The 16,330-nt window shown below is 65.3% G+C and overlaps 4 protein-coding genes across 7 annotated transcripts; 1 reads left to right on the top strand and 3 right to left on the bottom strand.

The window, feature by feature from the left end:
• Positions 1 to 325: 325 nt before the first annotated feature.
• Positions 326 to 2,689, top strand: STUB1 (STIP1 homology and U-box containing protein 1). Of its 2 annotated transcripts, XM_077142294.1 has the most exons (7): positions 347 to 572; positions 1,112 to 1,310; positions 1,400 to 1,565; positions 1,766 to 1,853; positions 1,941 to 1,997; positions 2,095 to 2,211; positions 2,299 to 2,689. In XM_077142294.1, exons 1-7 carry the CDS (start codon positions 420 to 422, stop codon positions 2,422 to 2,424), a joined length of 906 nt encoding a protein of 301 aa, XP_076998409.1. In that variant the 5' UTR covers positions 347 to 419; the 3' UTR covers positions 2,425 to 2,689. The 2 variants fall into 2 exon arrangements, with proteins under 2 accessions (XP_076998408.1, XP_076998409.1); XM_077142293.1 differs by having other exon boundaries at positions 326 to 572; positions 2,095 to 2,689.
• JMJD8 (jumonji domain containing 8) lies at positions 1,913 to 4,382 on the bottom strand. Its single transcript, XM_077142295.1, has 9 exons — positions 4,237 to 4,382; positions 4,057 to 4,155; positions 3,797 to 3,845; positions 3,626 to 3,722; positions 3,477 to 3,545; positions 3,262 to 3,381; positions 3,109 to 3,176; positions 2,882 to 3,016; positions 1,913 to 2,807 (listed from the first exon to the last, which is right to left on the bottom strand). The coding sequence occupies exons 1-9, from the start codon at positions 4,368 to 4,370 to the stop codon at positions 2,727 to 2,729; spliced, it is 852 nt and encodes a 283-aa protein (XP_076998410.1). The 5' UTR covers positions 4,371 to 4,382; the 3' UTR covers positions 1,913 to 2,726.
• Positions 4,383 to 4,500: 118 nt separating this feature from the next.
• On the bottom strand, positions 4,501 to 10,071 carry WDR24 (WD repeat domain 24). Of its 3 annotated transcripts, XM_077142291.1 has the most exons (10): positions 9,023 to 10,071; positions 7,749 to 7,926; positions 6,955 to 7,627; positions 6,269 to 6,387; positions 6,051 to 6,172; positions 5,858 to 5,962; positions 5,668 to 5,777; positions 5,437 to 5,514; positions 5,040 to 5,224; positions 4,502 to 4,957 (listed from the first exon to the last, which is right to left on the bottom strand). In XM_077142291.1, exons 1-10 carry the CDS (start codon positions 9,501 to 9,503, stop codon positions 4,789 to 4,791), a joined length of 2,220 nt encoding a protein of 739 aa, XP_076998406.1. In that variant the 5' UTR covers positions 9,504 to 10,071; the 3' UTR covers positions 4,502 to 4,788. The 3 variants fall into 3 exon arrangements, with proteins under 3 accessions (XP_076998407.1, XP_076998406.1, XP_076998405.1); XM_077142292.1 differs by lacking the exon at positions 5,668 to 5,777 and having other exon boundaries at positions 4,501 to 4,957; positions 5,437 to 5,519; XM_077142290.1 differs by having other exon boundaries at positions 5,437 to 5,777.
• Positions 10,072 to 12,589: 2,518 nt separating this feature from the next.
• Positions 12,590 to 15,445, bottom strand: FBXL16 (F-box and leucine rich repeat protein 16). The gene is made up of 5 exons (XM_077140361.1): positions 14,801 to 15,445; positions 13,790 to 14,298; positions 13,463 to 13,547; positions 13,102 to 13,165; positions 12,590 to 12,738 (listed from the first exon to the last, which is right to left on the bottom strand). The coding sequence occupies exons 1-5, from the start codon at positions 15,443 to 15,445 to the stop codon at positions 12,590 to 12,592; spliced, it is 1,452 nt and encodes a 483-aa protein (XP_076996476.1).
• Positions 15,446 to 16,330: the final 885 nt, after the last annotated feature.

Raw genomic sequence — 16,330 nt, 5'->3', positions numbered from 1 at the left:
AGTCTGCGCGCCGGGGCGGGGCTTCGCGGGGGGAGGGTCCAATCGGGGGGCGGGGCTCCGATGGGAGGCGGGGTCGACTCCGAGGAGCCTCGGAAGCGCGGCTCCGTGCACGCGTGCAGCCCACGAGCCTCGAGAAAAAGTACTCGTGGCGTCAGGCGGGGGTCGGGCAGCCCAGCCGCCTCAGCCTCGGGGCCTCAGGCGACCCTCGCGGCCGCCACGTTCTCCTCGGCGGCAGCTACCGCGTAGCCCCTCCCCGTCGCGAGGCGCGTCGCGCACGCGCGGCCCCGCCCCCGCGCGGCCGGAAGTTCCGGTGGCGGCTCCGTAGACCTGGCCCGAGTGGATCCCGGGCTTCGGCGGGGCCTCGGGCGGCGGGTGCAGGGCGGGCCGGGCGCGGAGCCCAGGCCGGGCCGCGCGGCGCCATGAAGGGCAAGGAGGAGAAGGAGAGCGGCGCGCGGCTGGGCGGCGGAAGCCCTGAGAAGAGCCCGAGCGCGCAGGAGCTCAAGGAGCAGGGCAACCGGCTGTTTGTGGGCCGCAAGTACCCGGAGGCAGCGGCCTGCTACGGCCGCGCCATCGTGAGTGCGCCGGGGCCCGGACGGGATCGAGGTCGGGATGGGGGCGAGGGGCGGGGCTCCCGGCTCCACCCCGCATCCAGCACCATCCCCTAGCCGGCCTCCCAGCCGGTCCCGCCGAGGATCTCGGCTCCTACCTGCGGGACATGGGCCCCGAGCACTAGGTAAGCCTCTTGTTGTCATTGGGCAGAGGCCGGGGCTGTCGAGACCGGCGCTCGTGGGTTAGGCTTCAGGGTACCTGGGGCCGGCTGGTTTGGAAGCTGGGAACTCTTACCCCGTGGGTCCCTATAGGTTTGGAAACTCAGTTACCAAATCAGTTTGGGTCAAACCAGGATAGGCTGTCAAGCTTCAGGCCAGACTCCACCCTCAGCAGGTCCTGACCCAACAGCTTTGGCAGCTTAGAAGCTTCAAGCTTTTTTCACCCAGTTATGGACCCTATAGCTGGGACAGAACCAGGGGCAGCAGGGCATCAGCTTTTTGGGGCAGAGGTCCCAGACTGAGCTCACTCCCTCATGCCAGTTGACCCAGCTCTTGGTCCCCAGACACGGAACCCCCTGGTGGCTGTGTATTACACCAACCGGGCCCTGTGCTACCTGAAGATGCAGCAGCTTGAGCAGGCATTGGCTGACTGCCGTCGCGCTCTGGAGCTGGATGGGCAGTCTGTGAAGGCGCACTTCTTCCTGGGTCAGTGCCAGCTGGAGATGGAGAGCTATGACGAAGCCATTGCAAATTTGCAGCGAGGTGGGCCAACAGGCTGGCTGCAAGGGCGCCTCAGTCTGGGACTGGGTGGGTGGGTGGCCAGAAGGTGACTTGCACCTCCACTCCCCCAGCGTACAATCTGGCCAAGGAGCAGCGGCTCAACTTTGGGGATGATATCCCCAGTGCTCTGCGCATTGCCAAGAAGAAGCGCTGGAACAGCATGGAAGAGCGGCGCGTCCATCAAGAGAACGAGCTGCACTCATACCTGACACGCCTCATCATGGCTGAGCGTGAGAGGTGGGTGGGGCAGGCCCTCCTCTAGCCCATCACCCACTTTTGAGGTTAACTGAGTCACAAACAGAAATGTTTATGGGAGATCAGTGCTGGCGAGCAGAAAGCAAAGGAGACAAGGTCTGGGCTATAACCCTGAGGCTGGAGTTGTGGTCTCACTTCTCTTGCCCAGACCCATCTCTGACTAGTTCCTGGTCGACCCCCAGGGAACTGGAAGAATGTCGGCGGAGCCACGAGGGTGATGAGGATGATGGCCACATCCGGGCCCAGCAGGCCTGCATCGAGGCCAAGCACGTGAGCGTGCCACCAGCCCATGAGGCCCGCACAGGGGGAAGGGAGCTGCAGTGTCCGGCCATTGCACAGCTTTGTGTTTATTTGCAGGACAAATACTTGGCAGACATGGACGAGCTCTTCTCGCAGGTGGATGAGAAGAGAAAGGTGAGGCTTGAGGCTGCTCTGTGCCCTGGGGCCTGCAGGTGGCAGGGGATGGAACAGTGTCCCCTCCCCAGGCCCTGATCCCTCCCGTGTGCCACAGAAGCGTGATATCCCTGACTACCTGTGTGGCAAGATCAGCTTCGAGCTGATGCGGGAGCCATGCATCACACCAAGTGGCATCACCTATGACCGCAAGGACATCGAGGAGCACCTGCAGGTGAGGCCTGGCAGGGCAGCAGGGTTGGAGCCAACAGTTTGCCCAGGGGGGCCAGCTGAGCACCCTTGGGCCCTCTTGTCACTGCAGCGTGTGGGCCACTTTGATCCTGTGACCCGGAGCCCCCTGACCCAGGAACAGCTCATCCCCAACCTGGCCATGAAGGAAGTCATCGATGCATTTGTCTCCGAGAACGGCTGGGTGGAGGATTACTGAGGGAGGACCCACCAAGGGCCACTCCCCGCACTCACTGCACCCTAGCCCAGGACCCGGGTCCCGGTCTCTGTACATAGTTTGGGTGTCTGGATCCCAGTCCCTCACCTGCCTCCTCCGCCATTCGTTCTGCTGTTGGCTCTGGACTGTTTGCGCTCAGCTAGGGTGTAAGCCTCCCCCATCTCCCTCAGGCCCAAAACAGCAGGCAAGGGTTGGGTGGGCTGGGGCCACCACCGCCACTGCCCTGGAATAAAGTCTGTGAGCACTACGTGGGCACATGCTGGCTGTGGGAGGCTTGGCAGGTGCTATCCAAGGAAAGTAGAGATGAAGACGCTGGTGTCAAGATTGAGGGTGGCATGCCACCACCGATCAGGGAAATACAGCACCTGGTACACAGGAGGAGGGGCCAGGATGAGTCAGGGCCTCAGCCTGGCCTGGCCCCCTCAGGGCAACCACAGACCTCGCCAGGGCGGATGGTACACTCCAGGGGCCGTTCCAAGGGCGCCAGGGCTGGATACACATCCTGGAGCCAGGCCAGTGTGGTTTTGTTGGGGTGGAACTCTGGTGTCTTCTCTGGGGGATACAGGAACCAGCGCTGGGGTTGAAGGTTGCGAAATCATTCCTGAGCTCTGGTGGCCAGTGAGCTCCCAACCTCAGTCCCCGCCACCACCCCCATCCCACGCTGACCTTACGACCATAGATGACTTCCGAGTACCCGGGCCCATGCCAGTGGAAGGGCACCCCAGAGCCAGCTCCTGTGGAGTGAATCAGTAGCAGTTAATGACCATGCTGACCCCCCCCCCCAATGCATAGACCCCTTAGTCTCAAAGGACCACTCACCTGCGATTCCAAAGCTGTAAGCAGGAGTGGTGCCCAGCAAACCAAAAGGGGGTGGGGAGTAATGGCGGAAGAGAGCTGCCCATTCAGTGAAGTTGTTGTCCCCAAAGAAGTACAGGGTATCTGCCACCCAGGAAGACATCAGATGCAAGAGTCCTAGCACCTGGGGTCCTCCAAGTGTCCCCCACCACCACCTTTTTCCCCCAGGTCTGGCTCACCATTGCCCAGGGAAGTGGGGTCCTGGGGGCGCAGCAGCTGTTCCACATACTCCTGGAAGGGCAGATCAACTACAGACAAAGAGGCCAGTTAGGCCTGGCTAGTCCTGCTTCCGAGAGGCTTGGGCAAGCCGCGGCGTGGGGGAGCTCACCTTTCTGGTAGGAATAGGTGTTGGCAGTGCTCAGCCGGACCATGCTGTCCCCAAAGGAAGCCAGCAACTTTTCGCGGGAGCACACGGCCCGGAACCTCTGCAGGAAGGAAAACGGCTTAGTGGTGGGGCCCAGCACCGGCCAGAGCTACCCAGGATGGCTGAAGCACTTACCGAATTGTCTGTAAGGCCCTGCAAGATGACGGGTCTCACGAAGGCATAGCTGAAAAGGACAGGGTCACGGCTAGTTCTGACCCGTGCCCATCACCGCCTTCACCGACACGCATTTAATAGGCATCGAGGTTATGAGGTTGGCCCAGGGAGATTCGGGCAAATGGGCCCGAAACGAGCGTGTAACCAGCTGTCAGCGGCGCCCGCGAGCCACGACTGGCTCCGAGGGCGGCCTTGGGGGGAGGGGGAGAGGGCGTGCGTACCGCTGCAGGAATTCGCTGTAGGTGAGATCGGCCCGGCGGTCCACTGTACAGCGCTCCTCCTCGGCCACAGCTGCCGGCGCCCCCGGCCGACCCCACTGCCTATGGGCACAGTCAAGTCAGCGCCGCCGGCCCCTGCCCGTATGCCCTTTCCAGGCCACCCTCCGCCCCGTCGCGGCTCACCAGCCCCCGTCGCCCGCCTCCCCGGAGCCGGGCCTCCCCGCAGCCGCCGGCGTCCAGAGCGCAAGTAGCACAAGCAGCCGCACGCCCGGCGCCATAAGCCCGCGCTCGCCGCCACCCGGCGCGCCCCGCCGCATTCCCGCCGCGGGGCACGCCGGGAACTTCCGGCCGCGCTGCAGGAACCAAAACCATTGGCCGAGAGCTCCATTGTCGTGGCAACTGGCGCGCCAGCGCCGCTCCGGAAGCGGCCTCTCCTGGCCCGCCGCCCGGCAGGAGCACTTCCTGGAGGCGCAGCGAAAGCTCCTCCGCGCCTACTGGCAGGTGCCAGTTACCATGGCGACACGACCGCCAGCGTCGCACGGCGCGTCCGGGGGACAGGAAGCCTGGACAGCGGCTCGCGCTCCTTTATTGATTCACAAGTTCCAGCCCCTCCACCCTGGGCACAGGATATAGACAAGAGGTGCCCCGCAGGCCCGCCCAGGCGGCCTGCTCTCGAGCTCTGAAGGAACTGCCCCGACCTGACGGGGCAGGGTCCGGAGTCCCCCAAACACCGAGTCAGGAGTACTCGCAGAGGTGGCCGCAGCCAGCCGGGCAGTGGGAGCTGCCCTCCAACCACTTCATGATGTGCTGCAGATGGCCGCCGTGGCTGCAGCCTTGGCACCACACGAACAGGCCCTTGACCACGTGGTGGCAGACGGCACACATGCTGGCGCAGCGGTGGCACCTGGGGGGCAGGGGGCACTTCAGCGGGGCTCCTGCGCTGCCTGCGCGCCCCGCCCCGCCCTGCCCCTGCAGCATGGTCCCACCTGCCGCAGACCCAGCCCCGGCTGCTCAGGGGCCGCTTGCAGTGGCTGCAGTTGACGTGCAGGGTTGTGGAGGCCTGGTTGAGGCAGCTCACGGCACGGCTGGTGCTCAGTTTCACCACTTCATTGGATACATTCCAGAGGCGGAAGCGCTGAAGCAGGTCCAGGTAGGACGTGTACCAGTGCTCCTGGCAGCCCAGGGAGGGGGATCAGCGATGTCACAGCCCCCAGGCATCTAGGCCCCGGCTGGGGGCAGCCCCTGGTTTTGATCCCACACTGTGGTGTGCAGCCCCTGAACTGCCCCATCAATGGGTACCAACCAGGGAGGGGCTCAGGAGGACAAGGCCATGCAGGAGCGGCCAGGGCAGCGGCTGTCCCAGGGGCCCTCCCCAAGTCACACCTGCGTCTGCTCATCGATGTCCTTGCGCACACGCTCACCCAGCACGATGAGCACGGACACGGCCATCTGCACGTCGCCCTGCTCTGCGTAGAAGTGCAGCATGTCACGCACCAGCGCACCAAAGAAGTCGGGTGGCAGGCGGCTGTCATACAGCGCGTGCGAGATGGAGATGAGTGAGAAGGAGGGGTCCACGGGTGTCAGGGAGGCCACATCGGCCTCACTGCCACTCACGTGTGGCGAATCCGCCTTGTCTTGAAGGTGCTCCGGCCCGGGGGGGGTGTCCACAATCTCATGGCGCAGCGGGAAGGCCTCCTGGGGCAGCACGTACTCAGGCTCCTCAGCTATGGGGCAGCGGGCAGGGGTCTGCAGGGTCTGAGCCTCTTCCCCATCCCCCCAGCCCAGCCCAGTGCCCCCCACTCACGGTGAGTGTGCTCTGGGTCCAGCAGGTACAGCTCGTCCTCATCGCATTCCACATCGCCCAGGAGGTAGTCAGCAGGCACGTCACTGCCCTCAGTCTCCTCGTTGTCTGCTCCATGGGGAGGGAGTGGCAGTGAAGGGGTGGCTCATTCTGGAATGGCCCAGCGCCCCCCTTCCCCCTGGCATTCCCACCCTACCCTCGTTGGTGGCGAGCGTTGCCGAGGAGTCGAGTAGAGCCGTATCACCCCGTGTATCACCCTTACTGCGGTCCAACCGGGTCTCGCTGCCCAGCCCTGGGGTCATGTCCTTTAGGTTGAAGCTGAGGGCAGGGAAGAGCCAAGCTGGTGGTGGGAGCCTGGTGAGGCTCAAGCACTGGCAGCCCCCCACCCTATCCGAGAGCCTGTGGGACAGCTACCTGCTTGTGAGGGGCAGGCCACAGGTGCTGCCTTTGCCCACACTGTGGTTGAGGCTAGAGGAGGGGACCAGGCCAGGGCTGCAGTAGATGACCCGCAGCATGGTCCACGTCTGGGCCACCTGCGGGCAGGCACCAGTCACACCAGTGCCCCCAGCACCCACACCACCCCTGTACCAGATAGCCAATGTCCGCAGGGCTCAGCTGCCCGGAGGCCCAGTGTCCTGGGTCTCCAGAAGGGAAACCGAGGCTCACAGGAAGGATGAAAATCCCAGCCTTGCTCCCGTGGCAGCAGTAGAGACAGACCAGGAAGGGGCATGGCCAGCGTGGGCTCTGAGGATGGAAAGCACCCAGGGGCCAGGGCGGCAGTGGAGACAGGGTGCGGGAAGCAGCCTGGGGCTCGGGCCAGGGGGGCCATGTGCACCTCCTAGACAGTGGCCCCGATGTCTAGGGACGTCTGCTGCAAGAACTGAGCAACAGGGGAATTGACCCCTCAGATCTCTGCAGCCTGAGGACAGCACTGGGGTCTGTTCCACTCTGCTGTGGGGCATCACCACCCTCAGGTCACCGAGGCGGATGCAGGTGATGTGGACTGGTGCGTGAGAGAAGCAGGCCAGGGCAGGGGTGGGGCACAGCCATCAGAGGAGCCCCCTCCTGCCCCTCTGATCCCCGAGGCCCCAATCCTGCACCTGGTTGCGACCCAGCTCCCGGGCCACTGTGGCATTGTGGTCGCAGAGCTCGGCCAGTGGCCTGCCGGCCAGTGCGTAACGCTGAGCTGTGTCCACGAACCAGCTCATGCTGCTGCCACCAGGCTCCATCTCAAAGATGCTGAGGGCACTGGAGGCGAGGCCGGCAAAGGGTTCGGCAGGGTCCAGCTTGCGTTTGAAGAAGATGGGGTGGCGCCGGTCGCCAGCATAAGGCTTGCGCCCCGAGTCAGTGGCCACCAGGCTCTCCTTGGCAGCAAAGGCGAGGTCCCCAAAGAGACCGTAGCAGAGGCCCTCGGGATTGGCGCGCTCCACGGGCTGGCTGGCGTCGCGGAAGAGGTGCTGGCACAGTGTGCTGTCCTTGGAGCCGGACAGTAGGAAGGAGGGGTCGTGCGGGTGGCGCCAGGCAATGCCCGTCGTGACGTCACGGTGCTCCTCAAACATGGCGGCTGGTACAAAGGGCCGGCGCACGTCCCACACGTAGATGTTGTGGTCTACCATCATAGAGCACGTGGCTAGGTGGTGGCGGCACTCTGGGCGCCACTTAACGCGGGCCACTGAAGCGATGGTCTGCACGCAGTGCGTCTCCTTGGCGCGGTGCGTGGTCACATCCCAGACCTTCACCATCTTGTCACGCCCGCCTGTGGCCAGCCAGCCCCTGCAAGAGGCCAGGACACCTCATGTCCTGCCGCTGCTCACCCGCTCACCTCACAGGTCTTGAGACCGTGAGAGCCCCACCCCACCCCTGCCTTCCAGCCCAGCCCACCCTGAGTCCCCACCTGTCTTCGGGGTGCCAGTCACAGCAGAAGACGGGCCCGTTGTGAGCTGTGAACATCCGCTCGCAGCGGTCTGGCCGCCGGATGTCCCAGAGTTGCACGTTGCCGTTTTCAAAGGTGGAGGCGAAGGTGAAGTAGTCCCGGATGCTGAACTGGACATCCCGCACACTCTCGGACTGGCCTATGGTGGAACACCCAGGGAGGGCACCATGAGGGGGCCAGTTCACAGGGGCACAGGGAGGGCAGTGGCTGAAGGCAAAGCCTGCACAGTGGCCATGGGCCCTTCAGGACCGGCTGTGGGTGATGTCTGAGGGAAGAAGACTCACAGGGCAGACAGGGCCCAGGGCAGGGAGGCGTGATCCTGTGGGGTTTCTGACACAAGATCCGGGGACGCACTCTTCCCCGGATTCTGTATCTGGTGTCAGTACTTAGGCAAAGCTGTGGCTCAGCCTCAGGACCTCTAGCCACACCCAGCCTCCTGTCCTATCTTCCCTGGGGGTCCTGAGACCCCTACAGGAGGCACAGGTGGTGCTACAGAGGGTGTCCCCAGCTTCTGCCCAGACCCTTCCACCTCAAGTTGCACTGCCTGGTCGGCTCCAATCCCTCCTCACAGCAGGAGCCCCCGAAGGCAGGGCCCAACCTTCTCTCAACAGAGGGGGCTCAAGTCTGTGTTAGGAGACCTCCAAGCTCTCTGAGGCTCCTGAGGGCTCTGCCCTGTGCTTCACTTGGTCTTATTGAGATGGACAAGAGAGAGCTAACTCAGGTCCCATCGTCAGGGAGCTGGGCCTAATAGGGAAACTACCGGGAACCCTGGCAATGCACCCCATGCCCTCACATCCCTGGAGGTCCCGGCAGACATCCTGCAGAAGGCAACCTGGAACTCAGGGGTGAGAGAAGCAGGAGCCATGTGAACACTCTGGTCACCCAGTTCGGCTGATCCTGCCTCCTGCCTCAACGGCTCATGAGGTTGGCCCCACCTCTCCCCATTACCACCCAGTTCACCCCATCATCTTCTCTCTCCTTACAGGTTGCACCCCCCCAAAGGCACTGGAGCTGCAGCCACTCCCTGCTGTCCCTCCCACCTCAACCAGGCCTGCCCCTGCCCTGCCCCTCCTGAGCCGCACCCACTGTCACCAGTCTTCAGCGGCCCTTCCTCCTGGGAACCCTCTAGAGGTGCACGGGAGGCCTCAGCAGGCCTGGACAGGCTGGGCCGCCTACGGAGATGCGAACCTACCTCCCCGCCCTCCTGCCCATCCACCTGCCTCTGCGGGCCTCACCAGAGAAGGTGCTGACAGAGTCCTTCCTGCGCAGGTCGAAGCACTTCATGAAGCCGTCCTGGGAGCCGCTGAGCAGCATGTGGGCCTCGGTGGGGTGGAAGCAGACCTTGTTCACCGTGCGCTTGTGCTCTGTGAACAGCTGGTCCTGCTTATTGCGGGATGGCCGGCCCAGATTCCATGTGACCACCACCCCGTTGGTGGCAGCTGTGGCCAGCAGGTTCTCGTCCATCTGGTGCCAGACCACATCAGCGCAGCTGAGGTTGAGGGAGGGCTTGCGGCCCACACGCAGGTTCAGCTTCTCCACGAACTGCTCCTCCTCGATGGCATACACCTTGAAGATGCTGCGGCCCGCGACGACCACCTGGGCCGCGTCACGGCACACGCTAATGGCGTTGGCCGGCGCGTCCAGGTGGCAGTGCATGGTGCGTCCTGTCAGCGCATTGCCCCCCAGGGCTGTGGTCACGCGGGACATCTTCTCCATGGCTGCGTAGACAGTGGGGCAGGGGGTCAGAAAAGTGAGCTGGCCCGGTCAGTTTGGTTGTGTCTGACAGTTCAGACCCTTCACTCTGCCCGGGCCCTCTCAACTGCTTAGACCTGGCCAGGCTGGTCAGTCTGGTGAGCCAGTCCAGGGCTGACCACGGTAACCCAGTCCGTCTGCCAGGCCAGTTCAGACTCACTGGAGTCCGTCAGACCCCCTCACCCCCTGGATGGGCCGGTCAGTTAGCCACAGTGGCCACTGTGACAGACGTCCGAGGAAGACCCAGTCCCAGCCCAGGCGCCCTCTCCCCAGGGCAGTCACTGGCCCTCGGTCAATCCCCTTCAGCGTTCCGCCCGACTGGGCAGGGACAGGACCAAAGAGGAGAGGGGCTGGTGGGCTAGAGCGGCCTGGAGGACACGGCCGACAGAGGCGCGCCCAGCACAGAGGGGCCTCGCGGACCAAGCTGCGGAGCGGCTGAGGGTTCTGGAGGACTGAAGGGACGCGAGGCGGGGGCCGCGCAGGCGGCGCAGGGCGGCGAGGCGGCCTTGCCCTGCCCGGGATCCGCGGCCACTCGCTAAAGCGGCCGGGCCAGTCAGGAACCGCCGCACCGGAAGCGGTCCGTTCAGACCCGCCCCTCGCCGGAAGCGGACGCGGACTCCGGGACTCGTCACAAAAGTTCCGGGCTGCGGGGTCTCCGCGCTTGGCGGTTCCGCCTTGGTAGCCGAGGTTTCGCCTCTCGAACCTCAGCTTTTCCCTGGCCCCGGCCCCGACCCCGACCCTGGGCCTCGTGCCCGGCGCCTAGCCCAGCGGCGCAGCCCTCCCCTCCCTGCGGCCGCAGGACGTCCGGGCCTCCCCCAGAGGCTGTCCTCCCCGCTCCCCCGGCCGGGGTGTCGCTCAGACACCGCGTCCTCGGAGAGGCCTTCGCTGGCCCCGCGTCGGGCGTGGCTGTGCGGTCACCGTCGCCTCCGCGGCGTCTCCACGGCCTGTTTCGGAGGCCCGGGCCGCTGGCTCCTCACGTGCAGCCTCCGCCCACGACCCTCCCTTCTCTGCTGGGCGCAGGCCAGGCCCCGCCCGAGGTGCGCTGAGTGACCCTTCGGAGAGCTGCGGCCTCGACCTCCGCATGCGCAGCAGGGAAGGCTCCTGCGCCCCGAGGGGCGGCCCAAGGCGCTTTGGGGGCAGGTGTGCAGTGACTCCATGTCTGTTTCCCCTTGGGCAGCAGGAGGTCAGGGCCTCACTGCTCTGCTCCCAGCCTGGCGTGGGGGGCGCGGCCTCCACGTGTTTGCGGACAGGACAAGGTCCGTGGAGCTGAGAGGTCCCCGAGAGTCCACGGAGACTGGACCATTGGAGCAAGTCCGCCTCCCCCATCACAGTCTCATGACCTAGCAACAACTCAGACACACGTTTTTACAACTTTTTTAATATATATTTTTATAAACAGGTCACGTGATAAAATAGCACAAGAAACACTTACCAAATATAAGGTTATATCTTCCGCATATACAGGAGAATGAGGTCGTTATGTACAATAAGAAAATGATTTTAGGGGTTGGTTGGTTTATTTTCCTCTCTCCCCTTAATTTTTCCTCCTACAGTTGTTGGAAATATCACAGCTTCAGTTGCATTAATACTTTGGACAAATGGACAGCCCCCCCTCCCCCCTAGGGGGTGCAGGGAGGAGGGACTGAAGAACCGGCTCCTGACCACTTCAGCCCCGGAGCCACCGGCCGGCACTCCAAGGGGCATGGAAATCTTTGGGCTGTTGACCATTTCTCTGCTTCAACAGCATCTCTCTCTCACTCTCTTTCTCTCTCTCACACTCTCTGGCTCTCTGGAAACGGGTTACTCTCTCCAACCAGATAAGGGGATGTCCCTAGATGGGGGGTGGGGGGTGTAGCTTCTGGGGCTCAAAGTTGGAAAGGGGTCCCAGCCCCCTCCTCAGCAATCGCCAAGATGTGCCAGCATCCCCCTGGACTTCCCAATGTCTTGGGATGGGACAGAGCCTGGTCAGAACCCATTGGGCAGGCAGAGGCTTGGGAAGCTGGGGAGGGCTGAGGTGGGGGTGGGGGTAGAAGGAGCCCTCCCTCCTCGGGGCAGAGGGCATGCTGGCCACTGGAAGATGGTGCTGCTGGCCGGCGCTGGCCCTGAGCATTGGCCAGGCCCACTTATGCAGCTCCTTCCTGCCCAGGGGGAGGCAGGGCGTGGACAGGCCTGAGCCCTGCTGGCTGCAGCAGGGCTTGAGCTGCGCGGTCCTCCTGGGGCTGCCCGCCTTTGGGGCCTGCAGGCTCTGAGGCATTGGCTTACCCTCAAAGGGGCTGTGCCACGCTGGGCTGAGGTGGGTCAGAGCTGGGCAGAACTAGTGTCATCGTCAGATGAGCTGTCCCCTCTCTCAACCCACTGCTGCCCCAGCTGGCCAGGGCCTAAGGACCTGTAGGCCTGAGGGGGAGAGGAAGGAGGGAGGCAGCCAGGAGGCTGCCCCACACAGGGGAGGCCGTTGGGGTCAGGCTGGCATGGGGTGGGGGGGGCGGGGGGACGTGGGCACCTCGCGGGCCATGGCTTTGGGGGTGGCCTGTTTCCCTTCGCCCCCCCTCGGAGGGCTCCAGGCGCGCTGCAGTGGAAGATGCGGAAGCCCTTGGGGCTTGTTCGGCCCCGTGTCCTGGGGGACCCGCCCCCCTCCCCTGGGCCCTGCCCGGGATGGGGGGTGGGGCAGCGGGAGACAAAGAGCGGGGGAAGGGCGGGGAAGGCGGTCGGGGCAGCCGTCTGGCGAGCTCAGAGCGCGCCCAGGCCGAGCCCCGGCCCCCGCCCGGCGAGTAGACGAGTGATGGCGGCGGCTGTGGCGCGGCGGAGGGCGGGCGTGCAGTGCGGGCGCGAGGGGCATGCACAAGGACCCCGAGTGTGCGTGCGTGCTTGGGGCTGCCCCGCCGCCGCCCCTCCCAGCCCGGGCGGGGCCGGGAGAGCAGCGGTGGGGGGCGGGGCGGGGGGCTTCCCTCATCTCACCCCGCCTTCGCCCCGGGGCAGGGCCGGAGGGTGGGGGGCGGCCCAGCGGCGCTCCCGACCCTCTCCAGGGCGAGGCCGGGCTCCGGGGCCCGGCGCTACTCGATGACGAGGCAGCGGGGCAGGTGCTGCGAGAAGTACTTGAAGAGCTCGGGCGTGGCCCCGGGGCAATTAGTCAGCTCCAGCTCCTCCAGCTCCTGCAGCTGCACCAGGCCGGACAGCCCCGTGGCAGTCAGCAGCGGGCAGCCTGCGGCGGGGCGGCGCTCAGTGGGCGGTGGAGGGGCGGGGTTCAATGAGTGGGGCGGGCATGGCTGGGGCAGGAGGGCTCGGTGAGCCAGCGGGGGCAGGGCCTGGGCGGGGCCGGGCGGGGCCGGGCGGGGCCGGCTTATCTGACAGCCGCCGCCGCCTGGGGAAGGGCTGGAGGCAGGACCCCAGACCTGGCGGCGTTAGGGCTTGCCCCGCGTCTCCTCCCTCCTCTGGCTCGCACCTGGGACGACGAGCCAGTCCCACGAGTGAAACAACACAAGGGACCCGACAGGGCTGGGGTGGGGTGCCGGACCTGGTGGGGGAGGGGGCTAGTTACTGTCCAGGGGGGAGGCCAGGGTCTCACCTGCCAGAGACAAGAGACGCAAACTCCTCATGGCCAGGAGATGTTTCAGCCCGAAGTCCTGCACCTGGGCGAGAGGGGAGCCCGTCAACTGTTTCCGCTTGGAGCCGGGGTGGGGGCCACCAGGCTGGAGCTGCTGGAGGCGGGGCTCGAAACCAGGGTTTCTTAGCTTCCCACGGGGCCAGGAGGCAACTGGGAGTGCCGGCGAGGGCCTGGGGACCCCATAAGCCCCCCTGAGGTGGCCACTGGGTGAAGTGGGAACCCCGAATTCCCTACTCTCCAAGTGGGTCCGGGAGCAGGGTCTGCGGATTGCCCTCAGTCCCCCAAATCCTCCCCCATCCCCAGAGGTGCGGAGGGCTGGTACCTGGCAGCACCATCGCAGATAAAGGCTGCGGAGTGACGACATGGTGGACAAATAGCTGAGGCCGGTGTCCGTGATGCGGACGCACCTGTGGGCAGACCAGAGCCGGGAAGGCCGGAAGCAGCCCTCTAAGCCTCTTTCTCCAGGACTCTCCCCCACCCTCAGCGCGCGCGCACACACACACACACACACACACGCCACCCAGGCTCCAGCCCCCGCCTGGACGCGCCCCGAGGCCCACCTCCACGACGGTCCCACCCCGTCCCTCCCAGGCGCCTCCGGCTCCGAGGACGCCGACCCACCGGGCTGGCCCCGCCCCTGCGTGCGCACCTGTCGAGCACGAGCTCCTCCAGACGGTGCAGGTCGCAGGCCACGTACTCCAGCGCCATGTCGGTGATGCGCGGGCACCACGACAGGTCGAGGCTGCGCAGCTTGCGCAGGTTCTCGGCCACGAGCTCGACGCCGTCGTCGGTGACCTTGGAGCAGCCCGAGAGGCTGAGCGCCGTGAGGTTGGGCAGGCTGTGCACCACGTTGACCACCCCGTGGTTGGTGATCTCCCAGCAGGACAGCAGGCGCAGCGTGTGCGTGCTGTGGCCCTGGCGCGCCGTGAAGTAGGCCAGCGCCGTGTCCGTCACGTGGTAGGCCTGCAGGCTCAACTCGGCCAGGTTGGGCAGCAACTGCGAGATGGCCGCAATGGCGTCGTCCGCCACGTTGATGCAGTCACTGACGCTGAGCGCCGTGATGCGCGCGCTCAGGCTGGACCACAGCCCCGCCTCGGTGAAGTCGTTGCAGCCCGACAGCTCCAGGCGCACCACACCCTGCATCTGCTCCAGCATCACCTGCAGGCGCCGTGGGTGCGGGATGAGATGGGCACAGGGCGTGCGCTGGGGGGAGGGAAGCTGGGACCTCTCGGGTGCCGACGCACTAACCCTCAGCCAGATGAAGTCGGCCAAGCACCCGACATGCGTGAGTGCCGCTCGACAGCATCCTACAGAGGGGCAGCACTGCGGGGAGCCCAGGAATCCTGGGCCTGGCCGGTGGGCGTGCTTCGGGGAGCTGCCCTTCAGCGCCACAAGCCGCAGAGGCCTGACCCTGCGGGAGGGACCGGCTGCCCAGCTGCTCCCCTGACCTGCACTCCCGAGAACCCTTCGCCAGCCCTCCCCTCCTCCTGCATCTGGGGACCAGCTTCACTCAGGCAGCGCACAGACCCCCTCGTTCAGAAGGGCCCTCGGTGGGCTAGTGCTCTGCCGTCGTCACCTCGAAATCCTTCCTTTTCCACGAGGGGCCTGCGTTTCCATTCCCTACCCCACCCCTACAGCCTGCAGCCCGGGGCGCGCGCACCTCCAGGCCGGCATCGGTGATGGTGGAGCGCTTGAGGCTCATGGCCTTGACGCCCTTCTTGGAGAGCGTGTAGTTGTCGATGAACTCGCAGATATCCAGGTCCGAGACGCCCACCAGGCAGAAACCCTCAAAGCCGCGCGCCGCGAAGCCCTGCAGGCTCACAAACTCCTTCTCGCCCCCGGGCAGCGTGTTGTAGAGCTCCTTGGCGTGCAGCACAGGCGTGAGGCCAGCCCAGAACTTGGGCTGGTAGAGCACACGCCGCCAGGCCTTGCACACCTGTGCCAGCACGCACTTCTCGCACGCCGAGAAGTACCAGAACAGGCCGTTGAGGATCTTCTCATCCGTGGCCAGAGGCGGCCGCTCTGCCGGGGGCCCAGAGGCTGGGGCCGAGGCCGGTCCACTGAGGGGGAGCCCCACTGGGGGGCACGGGCCCCCGGGCAGGGCGGCCCGGGGCGGTGGGGCAGCCAGGCTGGGCAGCGGGAGAGCGGGCGGGGGAGGCGGCTGGCAGAGGCGGTTCTTGACGGCCGGCGTGCCCTTGGTGATGCTGGCCGCGCCCAGGCCGTTGGGCTGGCCCGGCAGCTTCACCAGGCCGTTGCGAGGCAAGCACGGAGGCTTGGGGTCGCTGTCGATGCCCGGGCTCGACATCTTCCCCGCTCGCTCTGTACAAGGGCCAGGAGGAGAAAAGTGAGGCGCCTGCTCACTCCTGCCCTCCCACGGCGCTCCCTGCACCCACCTGGAGGAAAGCACATGAGCACCCCCTCCCTGCGAGCTCCACTGGGAGGGCTGGCCATGACATGCATTGAGCACTGACTGTTTGCTTGCGGCGCGCCCCCGCACCTGCTCACAGACCCTTCCTGACACGCAGGCAGTTTGGTTACCATTTTACAGCTGAGCAAACGGAGGTGGAGAAAGTCAAAGAAATGGGGCGGGGGGCTGCTGCACCCTTCATCTCTGCTCCTTTGGTGCCCACCTTAGGCCTGCCACATAGTAGCTCCCTTCAGGGCCTGTGCTGTTCACTCTGCTGGGCAGGGTGTGGGGAACTGGAGGAAGGGCTTGGGGTGCCCTCCAGGCCCCGACCCCTCTAAATCTTAACACCCACAGAGTTTCTGTGGCTCAGGAGCTGCCAAAGAAAGGGCATGAATCATCTCTTCAATCCTCCACGAGACCCAGTGAGGGTGAGGCTGTGACCCCATTGTACAGGTGAGGGAACCAAGGCTGGGGCCCTGGGCCTAAGCTGGCTGCAGAAGGATGCGTGTGGGCTCAGGGCCGTGAGTCTGTCTACAGTCTGAGCTGGGACCAGGCCTCCGGGCTGTGGATGGCAGAGGGAACTGGGCACAGGCATGGGGGGAAGGCAGCGAGCCCCCATGGCTCCACCATCTGCCCCACATGCCTACTCGCTTCTCGCCCACCCCAGCCCCACGTGTCCAGCAAGGAAGCGTCCATCAACAGGCTCTGGGGCCAGCCCCACCCTGGACCTGTGATCTTGGTGAGCCACTGCCTTCTCTGAGCCTCAGTCTCCTCACCTCTGAG

This window comes from Tamandua tetradactyla, chromosome 23 (assembly GCF_023851605.1).
Source record: "Tamandua tetradactyla isolate mTamTet1 chromosome 23, mTamTet1.pri, whole genome shotgun sequence".
In the NCBI taxonomy this organism is placed as follows: Eukaryota; Metazoa; Chordata; class Mammalia; order Pilosa; family Myrmecophagidae; genus Tamandua; species Tamandua tetradactyla.
Note: the sequence above shows the minus strand (reverse complement) of the source record. Positions and strands in the feature narration are given on the sequence as shown.

Coding starts and splice junctions, on each gene's coding strand:
- JMJD8 (XM_077142295.1), bottom strand. CDS start 4,370: ATGCGGCGGGGCGCGCCGGGTGGCGGCGAGCGCGGGCTTATGGCGCCG. Junction 4,156..4,236: donor GAGGCGGGCGACGGGGGCTG/GTGAGCCGCGAC, acceptor CTGTGCCCATAG/GCAGTGGGGTCGGCCGGGGG. Junction 3,723..3,796: donor AGGGCCTTACAGACAATTCG/GTAAGTGCTTCA, acceptor TCCTTCCTGCAG/AGGTTCCGGGCCGTGTGCTC.
- WDR24 (XM_077142290.1), bottom strand. CDS start 9,503: ATGGAGAAGATGTCCCGCGTGACCACAGCCCTGGGGGGCAATGCGCTG. Junction 5,963..6,050: donor AACGCTCGCCACCAACGAGG/GTAGGGTGGGAA, acceptor CCCATGGAGCAG/ACAACGAGGAGACTGAGGGC. Junction 5,225..5,436: donor ACATCGATGAGCAGACGCAG/GTGTGACTTGGG, acceptor CTGGGCTGCCAG/GAGCACTGGTACACGTCCTA.
- FBXL16 (XM_077140361.1), bottom strand. CDS start 15,445: ATGTCGAGCCCGGGCATCGACAGCGACCCCAAGCCTCCGTGCTTGCCT. Junction 13,548..13,789: donor GAGGAGCTCGTGCTCGACAG/GTGCGCACGCAG, acceptor GTCTGCCCACAG/GTGCGTCCGCATCACGGACA. Junction 13,166..13,462: donor ATCTGCGATGGTGCTGCCAG/GTACCAGCCCTC, acceptor CCTCTCGCCCAG/GTGCAGGACTTCGGGCTGAA.
- STUB1 (XM_077142293.1), top strand. CDS start 420: ATGAAGGGCAAGGAGGAGAAGGAGAGCGGCGCGCGGCTGGGCGGCGGA. Junction 573..1,111: donor CCTGCTACGGCCGCGCCATC/GTGAGTGCGCCG, acceptor CTTGGTCCCCAG/ACACGGAACCCCCTGGTGGC. Junction 1,854..1,940: donor CCTGCATCGAGGCCAAGCAC/GTGAGCGTGCCA, acceptor GTTTATTTGCAG/GACAAATACTTGGCAGACAT.